The following is a 19445-nucleotide window of genomic DNA, read 5'->3' as shown; positions in this document are numbered from 1 at the left end:
CGTTGACTGTTTCAGCAGGACGTGACCTCGTTGTAATATAATGAGGCGCACCCACGATGGTGTAGTTGGTCCAACCTTCAAATGATCCTCACCATCAATTTGGTAGTCTTTTCTTGGGATCCTTTATAGTCCAAAATCACCCCACCATGCAATCCTGCCATCCAATATTGTGTGTTTTTGAATGTGAACCATTGCATATATGTAGTTTTCTAGTGTACATATTCAAACACAAAAAATCCAATATCGGATGTAAGGATTGGATGATTGGCATGATTTTTCGGGTCACCAAAAGATGTCTGCATTTCTAGGCAATACTGGAAATTCACTATTGGGATCAATGGTAACATTCAGCTTTTGGGTCAGACAGGAAGATATGTTTATGAAATCAAGACCATTGAACTTGACTTGTTTAACAGCATCAGGGGATCCACATGGTATGACTCCCATCCAAAATAGACATCCCATGGATAAGATAAACGACTACAAAAATCAACGGTTTAGCTTTTCTTGGTGGAACTGTATGCGAGACTTGAGGATTGATGTAGCAAAGCTCCCAGGATCATCCGATCAAGGTTTTCTCAACGGCATTTTGCCTGAATTTTGGCCATTTTGTTTGGTTGCTTTTGGTCGCGGTTCGGAGCTTAATTTCTGCAAATGTATCTGAACCATTCTTCCAGATTATTATAACATAATGGCCCTATTCACATTTAAAACACGATTTAGTCATGAAATTTTCGAACTTCTGCTAAAATGGCACTTGCCACCAATGCATCCTCCCTGGCTGGTGGGTTTTTTTTTAAAAAATTTTGAGAATTGATTTTGAGTCCAAAACTGACAATTGGACTCAAATCTGCTCTTAATTTTGAGGCCAATAATCAATTTTAGACTTTTGAGCATTTCTCAAATTGTTAGACGAACAGGGCAGGGCCTAAGTTTTAAGGACAAAGAGTATTGCGATTGGGAGTTGATAGTTCTTTGTGGAGACGCTTGTATTTTGGCTTTACCTATAAAAACGAGACTGGAAAACATAAGAAGAAGAAAATAGAGGCGAAGTGCTTGTACGATGATCCAAACCATTCAATTGCTGGGCCCCACTATCGATGCATTATAAATCTCGACCATCAAACAATGGCTCTCTAATTTATTCATCAGGAAAACTCTCCACAAATCACTATATGGATAATCTAGATATGTGCAAAAATCAGAAGCTTTAGATAATATAGAGGAGAGAAATTTTTGGGCATCACACATCCACAACATAGGAGAATATGGTTTGGATCATCAATTTGGTGGGCCCCACTCACATAAATGTGATTTTGTAAAAGGGGGTTCTTCTTATAAAAAACAATGGGTGGGTTTTATGAAATGAGTGCCCTTATCATCATCTGAAAATCAACTAATTCATGAAGTAGAGAAAGACAGAACTCTTCTGTCATTCCTCAGAAAGTCATGGCATAATCGACAATTCTCCCCTTATCTTCGTTATATTTGAGGACGAGAGGTCCAAATGGCTTTTGCATTTTGCAATTATCTCTCACCAGATATTGAAATATCCTTTTATAAATTCATTAATTTAGTACAACCATGCAAAAAGTTTTAAAAAGATAAAAAACCCCTTTGCCTTTGAACCTTCATCCCTTCTCACAGACAATTCAATTCAATGGAGAAACCAGTTTCCATTGAAGTATGGAATCCCAAAGGAAAATTTAGAGTCATTAGCACCAAATCCATGCCTGGAACTAGGTGGATTCGTCTTTTGACTGACCAAGATTGCCGAGTAGAGGTAATCTCTTCATCCTTCAATTGAATTATCTGATTCTCGTCCAGTTTTTGACGTAAAATTCAATCTATTTGCCTTCTTTTTCCATTCAGATATGCACCGAGAAGAAAACAATCTTGTCTGTGGAGGATATTCTTGCTCTTATCGGCGATAAGTGCGATGGAGTGATCGGACAGGCAAGTGGAATGAGCTAAATAATATGTGTTAAAAGTATAAATGATTAAATAACACCAACTCTAACAGCTTAAGCTTTTGGAGTAATTGGTTGTTGGGTTTTATTAATTGTTAAGGTGCATTGGAAGCTTAATTTTACACATGTTATACGACTTTCTTTTTTTATTAAAACTTGTGTAAAGTCTCAAGACATGTGTAAAATGATTGCAAAATTAACTTTCTAACGAGTACCCTTGAAAAACTCTTGCTTGTTTGTCAGAGCTATTGCCTTGCGCAACAAAACCCAACAACTACATGATATTAAAAATCCAGAGTATAAAAGATTAAAAAACACCAACTCTAACCCTATTGAGCTTTTGGAGTAATTGGTTGTTTCACAATATCTTTTGCTGTTTACTCATGTTGGCACTGCCATGTTTTAATAATTGCAGAAACTCAGCTTGTCTTTTCTTTTTTAATCTGTTTCGGAGAGCGTTTTGGGAACTGTAATAACCTTTGACACTTGTTTAAAGAATAAAAAACAATATAAGTTAGTGCAATTATAAAAACATGGTATCAGGAGCCTTTTTTTTTAATCTGAATTACTAGTTTTTGGATCTGGGTTTTGTTTGATTTTGTGTTTTGTTTCAGTTGACTGAAGATTGGGGTGAGGTTCTGTTCTCTGCTCTCAGCCGAGCGGGAGGAAGAGCTTTCAGTAACATGGCGGTTGGATACAACAATGTGGATGTTAATGCAGCTACTAAGAATGGAGTCGCTGTTGGAAACACTCCTGTAAGTAAAGACGCGAATTTTCTGAATATTTTGAACTTCATTGATTAGAGGGAATAGGGCTAGAAAGGAGACCAATTTGGTAGTCAGTGGGATTTATCCAAACTGTAACTTGCATCTTCGCATTGGCATGAGCTGTGGGACTCATGCTAATTCACTGGGCTCCATTACTTCCATCAATGAGAACAAGACCACTAAACATTTTTACCTGAACCTTTAACTACAATGGGTAAAATGAGGTAGCCTTCTCCAATCATTAAGAATGGGTCCTCCAATGTGGGACCCACTTTTCAAATGATGGGTTCTACATATCTGTTGTGTGGGACCTCAACTGAACACTGTCCCCAACCTCCCATCAATGGTGGGTGGGTAGTTTCGTAAACTAGAGTTCAGTTGAAAAGCTAAACAGGATATTATGGTAGTAACAACCTTTGAATGTGTTTGAATATTATACTACCTCTTCAGTACTTCCTCTACCCTCTAGGGTGGGCGTGGGGGAAGTTTGAAACCTCCATGTATATCTAATGATTTTTGCATCATTCAATGAGAGACTATGAAACTCTGAAGGAACAGAAAGTCATTGAAACTTTGGAACTCCCATGTAGATATATGCATCTTCTCATGCCATTCAAATATATGTAGGGTGATGATAAATTCGCACCCCCTCTAGGATAATTTGCACCCCTTTAAAGGAGGTTATGCGGCAGACTTAAACGCTTTTTAACGCCAATTCACGTTAAAGGGATGTGAATTATCCTACAGAGGGTGTGCGTGCGTGTAAAAACAAATGCTAGTTGTTTGAAAATGTTAAATTACTTCCTTGATTTTGTTCCAGGATACCCATTTCTGAAATGTTTTATTTCTTTTGGTTTCTAAAATATATGAACTGAAATTGATATGCGCTATTTCGTAGGGTGTTCTTACAGAGACAACAGCAGAGTTAGCAGCCTCACTTTCACTAGCAGCTGCCAGAAGAATAGTTGAAGCAGATGAATTCATGAGGGCAGGTTTATATGATGGATGGCTTCCTCATCTGTATGACCCCCAACTATAGTTCAAATTACTATCATAGTTTCTCTGCCATAGACAGAGAGATCAAGTACTAGAGAAAATCATGAATTTTTTCATTTTTTTTTCTATAGGTTTGTAGGGAATTTGCTCAAGGGACAGACAATAGGAGTGATCGGAGCCGGTCGTATTGGGTCTGCTTATGCTAGGATGATGGTAATACTTTCTTTTCCTCGAATATATCAAGTTTATCTACATAGCTTAATAGTTTAAAATTACATTTTGAAGATCATCACGATGAGATATACAAACTTCAGACCTCACAAGGGTTTAAACAAGAGAAAAATGTAGGTGGTGGTGGGAACCCTTAAAGAGAGAAATTCCCTTTATTTGGATGATCAGAAGCACTAGCTAATATCGATTAATGCGTATCCTATCTGAATTTTGTATTATAGAAGACTGCTATAATCTGGTACTTTAATAGAAAGAGATTGCGACATAGTTTGAGATGTTTAACATCCAAAGGCCAAGCAGTCCTATTTCCGCTTATAAGACCTTAATTAGAAGTAAAGAGCATTTAGTTTTCAGGAATTATACATACAGAAATAACACCAAGAAATCAAAGTGCTACTCACAAATTGGAGATGATATGCTTGACCATTTTTCGTTTTCTTTAACAGATTGAGGGATTCAAAATGAACCTCATATACTATGATCTGTATCAAGCGACTCGATTGGAAAAGTTTGTTACAGGCATGTCTCATTTGTCTTTCTCCATTGTGATTCTTTCCCAATATTTCTTTAGGCATCTGCTGAACTTGGAACTTCTTTGTTGGTTATTATATGTTCATGGCAGCTTATGGGCAGTTTCTGAAATCAAATGGGGAAGAACCTGTTACTTGGAAAAGGGCTGCAACAATGGAAGATGTTCTCAGAGAGGCTGATGTGGTTAGACCTTATGCTTTGAAGTCTATGTTTATTGTACTGATAATTTTCTTGAACACCAATATTTTACAATTTTTTATGACTGTCAAGGCTGTATTGGCTAGATGATTAGTCATTAATCTCAAAACAAGTTCTGGTGCTTTCATATTTATATATGCATAAAAAGAATCACATTAGGTATTTTGTATGTATTCATAGTCGCATGTAACAATGATAATGGTGGTCATATATTATAACTTTAGTGGGGCCTTCATTGATCTTAAGTTGGATTTTTTCTTTGGAATGAAATGGCGTGTGGTGATTGATCTTTTCAGATAAGTCTTCATCCAATCTTGGATAAAACTACTTATCATCTGATTAACAAAGAGAGGCTTGCCATAATGAAAAAGGTGAAACTTTAGCTCCACTAACCTATGTTCTTCAGAAATTTTATATGGTTCTCCTACATGATTCAAGAAAGAAAATAATCCGGACGGGTTAAAGTCTCAGAAATTTTCCATTACAGGAAGCTGTCCTTGTCAACGCAAGTAGGGGTCCTGTAATTGATGAAGTGGCCCTGGTAGAACATCTCAAAGCGAACCCCATGTTTCGTGTTGGACTAGATGTATTTGAGGTAATTGTGGACTTTGCATTTTTCCCGTTCATAATCTGGATGGGCAAATTGAGTTCCAAGTTTACTAATCTATTCATGGCTTTTAAACAGGATGAGCCTTACATGAAACCTGGTCTTGCTGACCAGAAAAATGCCGTTATTGTACCTCATATTGCATCTGCTTCCAAGGTAAAAGGAGTTGATGGATTCGCATATAGAGCTTAAATTTAGAACAATCTGAAAACATCATAGATATCGAGGGAACAAATGTTCAAGTCCTTAATCATTTGTACACTCTTTGCAACTATTTTTATGCATGTAATCTTTTTTTCTTATTTTTTTTGTCTATATTTAGTGGACTCGCGAAGGAATGGCAACACTGGCTGCCCTAAATGTATTGGTATGTTACAAAATATAACCTGCTGGCACTCTACTGAAGTTTAATATATTAAAATTGATTTGATTCTGGCAATTAAACACCTCTTCTTGTCCATTTACTTATAGGGGAAGATTAAAGGGTACCCAATGTGGTCCAATCCTAATCTAGTAGAACCTTTCTTGAATGAGAACTCTGCACCTCCAGCTGCTTGTCCAAGCATTGTCAACGCGAAGCAACTTGGTATGGATAATATCTTTCATTCTCCACAGTTTTTCTTATTTTTATGGTTTGCTGATCGGCAATTTTTTGTTGTAGGTCTAACTGCTTCGAAGCTTTAATCCGGAACTCAACTCAATCGTATGCATCTTCTGGAAAAATATGGACTATAGTGGGTCTTTGAGTTCTTGGAATAATAGTTGCTAACATGTATCTGCTTCATCTTTGATTACATATTGATCTATATATTGGTCAAATGTAAAAGCTTTCAAGCTTTTCATCATCCACCTGGCATTAAGATGTGATGGCATTACATCTTCTTTGGTCTGAATCTCTTGAATTAGCAAAACTATCTGCTTCAAAATCCTTTCTTTAGTTACATACCAAAATTGTTACCACTCAATTTCATTTTACTCCCTAGATTCTCTAGGGTGGAAAATTGATGTGCCAACTACCATCCATTAGCATGCAAAAGAATAAGAAAATAGGCCACACACAAAGAGAACACAAGATTTAAGTGGTTCGGCTGAAAGGGTTACACTCAAGGGTGAATCATAAAAAGTTTCCACTATAAGCAAGAACAGAAAACACAATGGTTTTTCTTTATATCAATCTAAACTAAATCGATACCAAAAACCCTTCTTGTGTATCCTTGTTTTCCCTTACAGTCCCCTTGCTTTCCGACGAGGTTGTTGGAAACATGTTTCCTTTTGGGTGGCCCACTCACTTTGCTTAGTTAATTAGGAAAGTCTTAGATGTTTCTAAATATTGAGTTTTTGTCTAACTAATGATAACTCTCATTAAGAGTCCTAAATAGCAAGAGTTTTAGCACAAATGGGAAACTAAATCTTTAAATTAAAGAGTTGCTTAATGTGAGCAACATTTGATTAAGAAACAAAGGGTTTAAGGCCTTCTCAATGAGTGATCCCTGTTCTACCAAGAATGAGCCGGTGATTCTGTTGATCTATGTTACGAACCCGAATCGGTTCATAACGTTATTGATCTTCTTAGAAGAAAGATCGGCCTCTTGATCCACTTCGAGGGAAGGATCAATCCTCTTTTGTGCTAAAAAGACACAATTCTAAGATAATTTCTTCATTCCTTGATTTCTATTACAGTAGCATGTGCTTATATAAAGCACTTCAAGATAACATAGAAAGATCTAGAAAGATCTTATGATAAATATAAAAATAACTAAATAAATATTATACTAATCTAAATTAATATTCTAATATATCAAGCTACTAAATATATCAGATCTTACTAGATCTAATCTTATTCTCTAAAATAAGAAAGTAATTTATTCCATTCTAAATGGGACCCATCTAGGCACGTATCAATGTTAGGTACCTTACCGATACACCAAAAGCTTCAGAGCTGATGGAACGCGTTAGGCAAAGCCCTTTAAACCTGTCCCATACCAGGCTGGGTCTCACCCAGTCCCATACCTAGGCGGGCCCCCACTTAGGATCGTAACAATCTAAGCATAAGGCTTGGATAGATCTGAAGACTACATTAGAACCGAGTTCTTCAGAAAGCTTCAATGGTTTGTTCACGCACATCTTCAGATGCTTCAATTTGACCATCATGGCCAGAAGTAAAGATCAATTTCCCCTTACATTCCATTAAATTTCTAACGGAGGTTTGTCTATTGTTTCCCCTACAAGAACCTCTTATCTCTCATGATTTTCCACACACGAAGTTTTGCTCTCAATCTCTCAACCAAATTCTCTCTCTCTCTCTCTCTCTCTCTCTCTGGTTGTGTTGACACCTCCTTTTGCCAAACCCGGATGGACCTCCTTTTGCCAAACCCAGATGGATGGTAGGTTGCTGCAATGAAGACTCCAATGATGAACATTCCAGTGTGATTGAAGCCTCATGTAGACCGATGGGAATCCTTTGTGGGCGTGAAAGGTGGAGGAATTCCATATTACTCTAGCCTACCCAGTACTCAAGGTGGCAAATGGGCCGTGCCGGCACGACAAGAAAATTGTCGGCACAACGTGGGCCGTGCCGGTACGACATTATTTGGTCACGGGCCGTGCCGTGCCGGCACGACATTATTTCCACACGGCACGGCCCGCGGCCCCCTCGTGGCGTGCAGTGCCGTGCCGGCACGTTTCGGCACATAACGGTTATTTTTTTTCAAACAAGTGCATTCTCAGAATTCCGAGAATATGTTTTTTTTTCTACTGGAATTTTTCTCGGAATTCTGAGAAAATTCTCGGAATTAATTCCAGTAGAAAAAAACATATTCTCAGAATTCTCGGAATTTCGATAATGCACTTGTTGGAAAAAATTGTAAAATTTTGCAAGTCATTTATGAAAAATTTACAAGTCAAATTGCAAGTAATTTAAAAACAAAGATCGATTGTGCCCGAAATATTTATCCAGGAACCCGGGCGGCACCTTAAAATTTTGTTAATATAAAAAATTATTAGAGGAGGACATAGAACCTTGCCTCTAACCCACCAACATACACGAAAAAAAGAAAAAAAAAATGAAGTACAAATACATTGTGAAGTACAAGTAGAAATTAACGACTTAAAATTTTGAATCTTCATATTTCTTCAGGTGAGTCGGTTGAGTCATCTTCTCTTCTGTCTTGTGCTTTATCATCTGCATCCAACCAGTCCTTGAGGCACACGCATACCTCTACTGTTTTTGGTGACATTCTACTCTGTGTGTCATCTAAGACCCTGTTATCTGAACTAAAAGCAGACTCCGATGCTACTGTGGACACCGGGGGGGTTATTAGATCACGTGCCATAGCGGATAGTACTGGATAACTTTTTTCATGTTCTTTCCACCATTTCAAAATATCAAAACTCTCCCATTCATCAGGATTAAGGTAGCTTGAATAATCATTTCCCAGATATAATGATAGCTCATCAGAAGATGTATTAGCACTATTTCTAGGTCTTTTTTGATTTATTAGTGACCAAAGTGGGTTATTTCTAGGTTGGTAGTTTTGTGAAGAACTAGGTCTTCTATGTCCATGTTCTGTCTCATACAATGCATACATAAAATGTAATAAATTTGTAATCTCATCTATACTATGCCCAGATCCAATACCTGTGTTTTCATTGCATGCATCTAAAATGACCTCTAAACCTTGTAACTTGATCATTGGGTCTATTATTGTACTTAAAAAATATAGAGGAGGAATTTCTTGAAAATATTTTCTAAATTTTTCCTCCATTCTATGAAGTAGACTTCCATTTTCCAATCTCGATCTATTGTTTTTAAAACAAATAGTAATTTTATATATTTGACCCAAAATAAATTGTGAAGCTGGATAGTAAACACCGGAAAGAAGATTAGTTGCATTTAAAAATACTTCTAATAAATCTGCAATAATTTCACAACTGTTCCAATATTCTAGAGATATAGTATGATTGCAAGGTGGAGGCATATGTTCTTAGCAAAATGTTGTAATTATAGTTTTGAACTCAAATGATGCTTTTAACATTTTATAAGTTGAATTCCACTTAGTTTTAATATCTAAGGGGATTTTTTGTAATTTTTTCCAAAATTTTTACATAAAGCTTTAAATTCTTGTCTTCAATGCCCTGAAGACTGAATAAATCGAAGACAATTCTTAATAATCTCTATCTGTGGTGCAATTTTCGATAAACCATCTTGTACAGTTAAATTTAAAATATGGCATGCACATCTAATATGAAATAGTTGTCCATCTAAAATAGGTTTCAATTGAGATTTTAATAACCCTATTGATGCAGTATTATTACTAGCATTATCGAAGCTAATAGAAAAAAATTTATTTTGAATTTTAAAATCGTGAACAGTAGATAATATAGATTTTGATATAGAATGACCATTATGCATGAATTCTAATTGAGTAAAACTAAGTATTTTTTTTCTAACATCCAGTTCGAATTAATATAATGTCCTGTTACACAAATATAGCCTTCATTTTGTTTACTAGTCCAAATATCAGAAGTAAGTGCAATTTTTCCATTAAAATTTTTAAAACTTGAAATCAATTGTTCTTTGCTTTCAATAAATAATTTAAAGGAATATGATTTTATAGTATTTCTAGTCACTTTTTAAAAAGGAGGATTTAGAGTTTTTTGAATATATTTTTCAAATCTTTTACTTTCGGCCATAATAAATGGTTGATCATCTCGTATGATGTATGATGCTAGTTCTCTCCTATTCCTATCTTGAGAATAAGAAAAAGTTCCTAATGAACTAGAAGTGAGGCTTAATTGGGTTTGTTTAGGGTCTAATGACCCATGCTTTGCACTACAAACAGTGGAATGCCTTGCCAAGTGCCCTATTCCACCTTTACTCTTACAACTAAAATCTTTTTTACATAATTTACAAATAGCCATTTGTTCTAAAACTCCCGTAGAATCATTTTTTTCTTCAATGGTAAAGAACTTCCATATTTGTGAAATCCTACATCTAGACGTTTTAGTACTAGGTGCTTGACTCCCACTAGTACTACAAGGTCATTCGGTAGGTTCAGGAGCAATTGGATATTCAGATTCTGGAGTATATGTATCATCATTCCAAGGTTCTACACAAGCCTCCAGTAATTCATCATTGTCTATGATGGGCTATAAGTAAATTTTAAAAAATAAATTCTAAATACCTCAACTTTGCTTGAATTGCCCACGGAGTTGTTAAGCGCCTTCTTGAATACTAATTACCGTAAGTTGTTAGCACCTCCTTAATCCCTTCTTCTTAATCCCTAATTGAAGTGCGTAACGGAGAGAAGGATTAGAGAGAGTAATAAGAGAGAAGGATTAGACAATTGGATGTAATAAGAGAATTTGATGTAATTAGAGAGAAGATTAGAGAGTAATATGAAAGAGAGAGCAATAAGACTGAGAGTAATAAGAAAGTAATAAGAGAGCAATTGAAGGTGAGAAATGAAGGGAGGGGGAGGGATATTTATAAGACTTGTAATATAATGAGTTACCAAAATACCCCCAAAATATAGTTGTTGGGGAGTTATTTTGGTAAAAACATGTGTAATCCCTAAAGTACCTCCAAATATAATTGTTGGGGGGTTATTTGGGTAAAAACAAGTAAAATCACTAATGTACCCCCCCAAATATAGTTGTTGGGGGGGTTATTTTGGTAAAAACATGTGTAATCCCTAAAGTACTCCTAAATATAGTTGTTGGGGGGTTATTTTAGTAAAAACATGTGTAATCCCTAAAGTACCCCCCAAATATAGTTGTTGGGAAGGGTATTTTTGGAACACTACCTCCCCCACTAGCCGTTTTTTCTAACTTTAAGGGGTATTTTTGAGAAAACACAAAAAATTTCAAAAAAACACAGAAAAATAAAGGCAAAATTGCTAGTGGGCTGTGCCGTGCTGGTTCGTGCCGGCGAGCCGGCAAGCCTAGCCAGGCACAGCCCACGCCTTCATGCCGTGCCGGCACTGCCCATATCACTGTAGCAATCGTCCCGTGCCGGGCATGCCGCTGGCTGGCACGGCCCAATTGCCACCTTGACCCAGTACCCACCAAATCATACCCATTCATACCCTTCAAAGCCCCAGAAAACCCCCAAATCACAACAAACTCCAGCACCAAGTCAAGAAGAGGTCCCAACCTAAGGGGTCACAGAAGTCCCAGAACATGCAACGCATGGGTTGCAAATTTGCAATTCCCAACCCTTTTGGGGTAGCAAATTACCTTATTTTTAGTTCCACGTCGGAATTCGAAGTGGAAACTCTCAGTTTTTTCACACCTATTTAAGGCTTTTAGTCACTTTATATCAGGGGAGGACAAGTAGTGTAATTAGACAGTTATGATAGGTTAAGATAGGCTAATTATAGCAACTGATCATTTTTAGCCTTAAACACCTTCTATGGTTTGAGACCGCAAGAATTGAAGGGATCATTAAACTGATATTCTTGACAGAACTACAATGGGAAGTAGCCATACCATGGAAATTGTGCTTTCACCCAAGCTTAGGCATGGACCAGTCTGAAAAACAACCAATTACTCCAAGAGCTCAAGTTTTTAGAGTTGGTGTTATTCATCTATACTTCAACATATCCAATTACTCCAAATGCTTAAGCTGCTAGAACTGGTGTTTGTGTTACCTAATCATTTATACTTCAACACTTCCCCTCATGTGTGGCCCCTTTTTTTTAGGTTAGTTGTTCACGTCTCACACTTGACCCCTCTTTGGGTTGGCCGTACATGTGGATTTTTAATATCAAAGAGTCGTTGGGTTTTGAACCCGGATTATGTTGTGAGGCAATAGCCCTGATACTATGTAAAAACAACTAATTACTCTAAAAGAAGGGCCACTAAATTCTAAAAGAGGAGCAATTGGTTGTTTCACACACACTCATACAGAACTTATCCTTCTACAGCTTATACAAAGCATTGCGAAGATGCTTAAAATGGGTAAATTCATCAAGAAACAATGAGGCTGTTTCACCTCCCTTATGAGAAAGTGCACGAAATCAGCCTATTCACTTTCCCCTGAATGGCTGACATTAGTCTAATAAAAAAACAGGGTTTTTAATCCTAGATATTCATAGAAAAGTGAATGGGTTTATTTTAGGGGACACACTTAGGCCATGTCTTGCAGCCAAGAATTTTTTTTTCATCATAAATTTGTGTCTCCCAAATGCTAAGAGAGGGAAGGAGAGAGGTTTGAGGGGCACGATTGAGATGAGACTGAAAAGTGTCTAAAAATCAGGTAACAAAAAACTCTACAGGAATGACTTTTGAGTAGAGTTTTTTTTTTAATGAAAAACCTCTCTAAATAACAATTTGCGATTTCAATGGCAAAGCAAAATGAAAGAATAAACACAAGCAATCACAAAGACACAAAGATTTATGTGGTTCAGCAAAGCCTACGTCTATATCAACAGAAGATTACAAGAGAAGAACAGAATCTCTCACCAAACCCACATGAAACCGTAGCACATCATTTTTCGCCCTTTTTAGCTCTCAACCCTCTTTACAAAGACAAGCATACGAAAATAAGCCCTAAAACCCCTTTTATAAGGTGGGCCCAAACTTGTTCGTAACGGGCCGAAATCACTTAAAAATGGGTCGGGCCAAGGCTTTATCCGGGTCGCACACAATATTTCAGACCCAACCAGGTTTAAGTCAAGACACCCAACTCAACACTTTTTTGTTTCCGTATTTTTAGCCACTTCACCTACTCTACCCCTGTCTCACCACTTGGAGATACTGGTTTATAATGAAAAAAAATTCATGGTAGCCAAACAGGCCCTTAAAACAATATGCATACTAGGTTAGGCGTGTAAATGAGCAGAGCCGAGCCGAGCTTGGCCAAGCTCGGCTCGGCTCGTTAATGTTAAAACTGAGCTCGGGCTCGGCTTGGGGCTCGAACTAGGCTCGAGCTCGGCTCGCGAGGTCGTTAACGGGGGCGAATTGGGCCTTTTTTTACTTGTCCAGTACAAGTTTATCAAGGAATTATGGGGATGGCAAAACCAACTCATCAATCTATGTTGAAATGGGCTGGTTTGCTATCAACACCCCACCTTTCAAGGAATTATGGGCTGGTTTGAAATCAACACCCCACCTTTCATCTTAAAGGGGCTGGTTTGATATCAACACCCCTGCACTAAAGGCTAAAGGCCTAAAGCAATTTCATCAACCGAGCCTTAACGAGCCAAGCCTGGCCCAGCTCAGGCTCGGCTAGTTAAGGATTCGAGCCGAGCGAGCCTCTGAGCCTGAGCCAAAACTGACAATCCTAAAGGTAAACAAATGAGAATTTATCTTCCACATTTTTTAGCTTAGTATATGTCAATATCATTTTTTTGGGGGTTTTCTTTCTAAGTGAAGCCCGAAACCGAAATCGGCTATACTTGATATGTTACACGATTTCATACTAAAAAAAGGAAACGCATTCCGAAACCGAAATTTGAAACCATGGTCAAAAGTATCCCTTTGGGAAGGGGGATCCAAAGCAATGCCCTCGGAGCAAAAAATAGGGGTACTTTCCAACTAAAAAAATCATAAATTTTCATATTTGAGCAAAACTTGATTATATGCCTTACAGGTAACTTTATAACCTTCGCATAATTGAAGCTCTTTAATCGTTTTTTGCCTGTAGACGTACACGTGGATGCATGGTCCAATTATAAAGAGAGACCATAGATTTAAGGGATTGACACTTTCTGATTGGGTGCTTATAGCATCTTTAGTATAGTAAGATTAATGAAAATTTAATTAAAAAGAAAAAAGAAAAACAGGGTGAGTAGTGCCATTATAAGAAATATGTTAAGCCGGATATCCCATATATCCGGCTTAACTACCACCTAATACTTAATCTACCACCTAATCAAATCAGATCTCATAATATCCCATATATGACCCATATAGACCCGACCTAAAAATAACATGGGTCGGGTTTAGAAACCATGTGTCTTGGTTAGGGTCAGGTTTTAGATTGAAAAACCCGACTCAAACTTGGATACGGTCGGGTTTAAAGAAAAAAACCCTAAACCAGAACCGACTCATACTTTGACTTGTTTAAATATCTCTTGAATATTTTAATATAATTGTTTTCATTATGGTAATCATGTTTGCGATGTGAAAATGTAATTTCCTTCTTAAATTTATATACTTGATGACATAAATTTAGAGACTTCTGCTCTAAAGATTTGTTTTTTTTTTTCCTACAATCTTTACAAAATGATGTGACGGTTGCAAAACAATCTCAGGTGATTAAACACATGATCGAGGATGATTGTGCTGATAATGGGATTCGTGTTCCAAACGTGAGGGGAGAGATCTTGTCTTTGGTTGTTGCTTACTGCAATAAACATGGTCCTGTGCAAAACGATAGCGAGGATAATTCCAGAAGCGATGAGCTCAAGACTTATGATGCTGATTTTGTTAAGGTCGATCAGGCTACGCTGTTCCATCTCATCTTGGTAAGAAAATATAGTTTGAGATCTCTTTGGGTTTTTTTTTCTCCTTTGTCTTGTTTCAATTGATTTTTTAGGGTTTTCTTGACTAGGGTTTCAGGGTTTTCGGGTTTTCAGGGTTTTCGGGTTTTCCTGCTTAGGGTTTCCAGGGATTAGAGTTTTCAGGGTTTTCTTGATTAGGGTTTTCAGGGTTTTCTTGATTAGGATTTTCCTGATTAGGGTTTTCAGGGTTCTCTTGATTAGGGTTCTCTTGTTTCGGGTTTTCAGTGTTCTCTTGATTAGGGTTCTCTTGTTTCGGGTTTTCTTGATTAGGGTTTTCAGGGTTCTCTTGATTAGGGTTCTCTTGATTCGGGTTTTCTTGATTAGGGGTTTCGGGGTTCTCTTGATTAGGGTTCTCAGGGTTTTCTCGATTAGGGTTTTCTTGATTCGGGTTTTCTTGATTAGGGTTTTCTTGATTAGGGTTCTCTTGATTCGGGTTTTCTTGATTAGGGTTTTCAGGGTTCTCTTGATTAGGGTTCTCTTGATTCGGGTTTTCTTGATTAAGGTTTTCAGGGTTCTCTTGATTAGGTTTTTCAGGGTTTTCTTGATTAGGGTTTTCTTGATTAGGGTTTTCTCGATTAGGGGTTTTAGTGTTTTCTTGATTAGGGTTTTTAGGGTTTTCTTGATTAGGGTTTTCAGGGTTCGATCTCATCATTGTAAGAAAATACACTATGAGATCTCTCTTTGTTGTTTCTCTTTTATCTTTTTTGAATTGAGTTTTTAGGATTTTCTTGATTAGGGTTCTATTCGTTGACTGCTATTAATTGATTGGTGGGTCTTGTTAGAATCATGATTTTCCCTTCTTGGATTGATTGATTCGTGGCTATTTTTCCTTTGTTTTCAGGATTTTCTTGATTAGGGTTTGATTCGATCACCGCTATTTCTCTTTGTGCCTCTTCTGGGTATTGATTGATTGTTGGGTCTTGATAGAATCATAATTTAAGCTTGTTTAATATTGTTTCTTGGATGATGATCTTTGTAGTTTTTCTGTCATCTTGATTGAATTGAGTTTTAGGGTTTTCTTGATTAGGGTTCCATTCGTTGCCATCCATTTCTTCACTCTGTCTCTTCTAGGAATTGATTGACCGCAGGGTCTTGTTGGAATCATGATTTTTGTTTCTTTTGTGCTGTTCCTTGGATGATGATCCAAATTTTAGTTTCTTGCGCAAGTCAACTGTTCTTTTGTCATGGTTGTGCATAGATGAATAAATCTAGTGATCTTGATGTTTTTTTATCTCTTAACGTAGTTGATGTAGGGCTGGTTACTTAGAAAAGGGATTGTAAAAGTTTCCTTATAGAATTTTATTACAGAGCCATACCTATGTTTATTAGTAGATAAAGGGGTTTTTAATGTTCCTTTTTTGTTCATTTTGTGTGTTTCCTATGCTATTCTTATTCATACACTGTTGTTGTTTCAAATGGTTATTTTGGTCATTGCAATCACCTTGCTTTGCCTTTATTGATTAGTCATGACCTACTTGAAATTAGATGTTTGGTTTTTCCAGATACATGCTAACTGAACCCTTACCCCCCCACCCAAAAAAAAAAAAACCCACCACACACACACACACACACAGCTAATTACAGTTCCAACCAGAGACTGAGATATAGTGAGCAAATTGAAGTTTCACCGAGTTCTTATATTTAATTGAAGCAAACCGTCTAGGCCTGCGGGCATGGAGATGAGAGCAGTCTTCGTAGTTTCATTGTTTGAGTGTTGCCTAGAAAGGACCACGACACTGAATTATTTTAGAATGGTTCTTCCAACTTGCACCCCTGCTGTGTTTCTTGGCCTTGGGACATATGCACTATAGCGTGGGGTTGGGTTTGTAGTTTGTTAGCTAATATTTTCTATTATTATAGTTAGGTTCTTCTCAATAATTAAAGAGAGGTGCTGTGACCCACTCCCTTCTCCCCAATCCTCCAAATGCACATGGCACTGGCATTAACTTGGGTTATCGGGTCATGCGCGTACACTTTTCGTGTCACATCTAGTTAACATTATATTTTTAACAAATCTGATTGAGGCATTCCTTGGCATGCATTTCTCTTTGTAACAACTTTTTTTGTAACATTCATTCCATTGTGACTTGCGTTATAAGTTTTTATTTATCCATGATGAAAGTTGTGTTGGAGGACTTACATTTTGATTGTTTTGGTGTTCTGTTGTTTTCAGGCTGCAAACTTTCTGAACATCAAGAGCCTATTGGATCTGACTTGCCAAACAGTGGGGGATATGATGAAGGGCAAGACCACGGAAGAAATCCGGAAGATGTTCAATATCAAGAATGATTTAACTCCCGAGGAAGAAGAGGAAGGTTTGATTTGGAAGAACCTGGTGGTGGCCTCCACTCCCGAGGGAGAAGAGGAATTTCGTGGGGAGAACCAGTGGAGCTACGAGATCTGGTAGTTGTTAGTAATCTGCAGACAATGGTCTAAACATATTTTGCTCTTTTTATATTGAAGTAGTTCTGAAGTATATATATTAGGAGGGTTTGGCATTTTGTTGACTCTGTTCGTTTCTTTATTTAACTACTATGTTTTTTTAACACACTTGTTAGTAATGCTGTTAACTTTGTTTGCTTTATTTAAGTTCTTGTTTGATCGTATTGGTTTTTTCTGTACTTGATTTTATGTATATGGAATTACAGATGCTTTTCATATTTAGTCTTCGTGGTAGATATGGGGGTGTGCCTCCTAGGAAGAGTTTTGATGTTCTTAACCTTTTTTGTGAATAATTAGTAGAGTTTTGGTTAAGATTGTGTTCCAAATTCTCTTGATGTTGCCTCTGCTGTAGTTTGCAAGAGAAGTTCTTTTCATTTTTACATATGATATGAGGCCAATTTTGATTTTCTTATTGAAAATTTCAGTAGAGCATTCGTTCTTCAGCATAAAATAAGAAGAGAATGGACAAGACAGATCATCCGATCTATGCTAATAATGTACTTTTCGGTTCCACAGGGCAACCCATATATATGTGCAGTAGAGACCATTGATCTTGTAGAATATCTTGAGACCACGCCACATGGTCTTGGCCCCATGGGGAGTCTTTATGTTTTAAGACAAATCAAGGGATATTTGTTTTTGGTTGAACACTGGCCATAGGCCCTGATTGTTTTGGATTTTGAGAATCGATTTTGAGTTCAATACTGATTTATCAAAATCAAGATTGTGTTCAATTTTGTGTCTAATAATTAGTTTTGTACTCGAATTCATTTCTCATAATCTAAAACGAACAGGGCAAGACATCGATCAAGGATCTAAAATCAGCATCCATAGGGATCAAGGTGTTTTTATCGGCATCGGTTTAGACTTTTAGCTTCCACTCTTGCAGATTGGAAGTTCTAATCTTGAAGAAAATGAGAAATATGTTAAATTTTCCCTGGAGGAAAAAAATCATAAAATACCAATCATGGAAAATAGCCAATGGCCCAAAATACAGTTTTCTTATGGAAAACTGATAAAATGTGGAAAAAATAGGAAAAAAAAAATTCGACTGAAATTTCGAAACGCTAAATTTCGCATAGGGTGGGCCCAAACTTGTTCTTAATTATCAAGGAATTATGGGGATGGCAAAACCAACTCATCAATCTATGTTGAAATGGGCTGGTTTGCTATCAACACCCCTGCACTAAAGGCTAAAGGCCTAAAGCAATTTCACCAACCGAGCCTTAACGAGCCAAGCCTGGCCTAGCTCGGGCTCGGCTAGTTAAGGATTCGAGCCGAGCGAGCCTCTGAGCCCGAGCCAAAACTGACAATCCTAAAGGTAAACAAATGACAATTTATCTTCCACATTTTTTAGCTTAGTATATGTCAATATCATTTTTTTGGGGGTTTTCTTTCTAAGTGAAGCCCGAAACCGAAATCGGGTATACTTGATATGTTACATGATTTCATACTAAAAAAAAAGGAAAGGTATTCCGAAACCGAAATTTGAAACCATGGTCAAAAGTATCCCTGTGGGAAGGGGGATCCAGAGCAATGCCCTCGGAGCAAAAAATAGGGGTACTTTCATACTAAAAAAATCATAAATTTTCATATTTGAACAAAACTTGATTATAATGCCTTACAGGTAACTTTATAACCTTTGCATAATTGAAGCTCTTTGCCTGTAGACGTACACGTGGAGAGTAGTGCCATTATAAGAAATATGTTAAGTCGGATATCAGTACTGATTTATAAGCATATTGACTAGAAAGTCTAAACAAAAACAATGAAGCCTCTCAAAAATATTTTGAAGCAATAACTGAAGCCTGAAGGGAACTTTGACTATGAAAGAGATCAATTTACTAATGCATAGGCTGATTATAAATAACACTATTAAGTGCTTATATAGAGTACTTAAGAGATAAACATCAAAGTGATTAATATAAGTATGGAAAGAGATAAACATAAATTATTCTAATCTAGCCTAGTATCCTAATCAGGCGCCTAGACTATCCACATACTAACATGCCCATTCAAACGAATGAGGATTGCAAATCAGTAGAAAATGTCGATTGATGCACACTATGTAAAGTTTCTCTGTTGATGAGTGTCTACTGGTGATTGTAAATGATACATGGTGTCATTGATGCTGAAGGAGGTATTGCTTGCTAGAGGAGCAATGAAGTGAGCCTATAAAAATGCTAATGAATCACTT

General features: G+C 37.0%; 2 protein-coding genes across 3 annotated transcripts; both read left to right on the top strand.

Moving 5' to 3' along the window:
• The first annotated feature begins 1577 nt into the window (after positions 1 to 1577).
• HPR (hydroxypyruvate reductase) lies at positions 1578 to 6193 on the top strand. The gene is made up of 13 exons (XM_077390524.1): positions 1578 to 1783; positions 1873 to 1956; positions 2585 to 2725; positions 3636 to 3757; positions 3865 to 3946; positions 4411 to 4483; positions 4587 to 4678; positions 4990 to 5064; positions 5181 to 5288; positions 5379 to 5456; positions 5623 to 5667; positions 5772 to 5886; positions 5962 to 6193. Exons 1-13 carry the CDS (start codon positions 1661 to 1663, stop codon positions 5982 to 5984), a joined length of 1161 nt encoding a protein of 386 aa, XP_077246639.1. The 5' UTR covers positions 1578 to 1660; the 3' UTR covers positions 5985 to 6193.
• Positions 6194 to 14265: 8072 nt separating this feature from the next.
• LOC143886521 (SKP1-like protein 1) lies at positions 14266 to 17466 on the top strand. Of its 2 annotated transcripts, none has more exons than XM_077390525.1 (3): positions 14266 to 14409; positions 14558 to 14770; positions 16980 to 17466. In XM_077390525.1, the coding sequence occupies exons 1-3, from the start codon at positions 14407 to 14409 to the stop codon at positions 17211 to 17213; spliced, it is 450 nt and encodes a 149-aa protein (XP_077246640.1). In that variant the 5' UTR covers positions 14266 to 14406; the 3' UTR covers positions 17214 to 17466. The 2 variants fall into 2 exon arrangements, with proteins under 2 accessions (XP_077246640.1, XP_077246641.1); XM_077390526.1 differs by lacking the exon at positions 14266 to 14409 and adding an exon at positions 14417 to 14434.
• The last annotated feature ends 1979 nt before the right edge of the window (positions 17467 to 19445 follow it).

The sequence above is a fragment of the Tasmannia lanceolata genome, unplaced genomic scaffold (genome assembly GCF_043159265.1).
Source record: "Tasmannia lanceolata isolate RefF3 unplaced genomic scaffold, GAP_Taslan_0.1 ptg000011l, whole genome shotgun sequence".
Taxonomy (NCBI): Eukaryota; Viridiplantae; Streptophyta; class Magnoliopsida; order Canellales; family Winteraceae; genus Tasmannia; species Tasmannia lanceolata.
The sequence above is the reverse complement of the archived record's forward strand: the minus strand, read 5'-3'. Positions and strand labels throughout refer to the sequence as shown.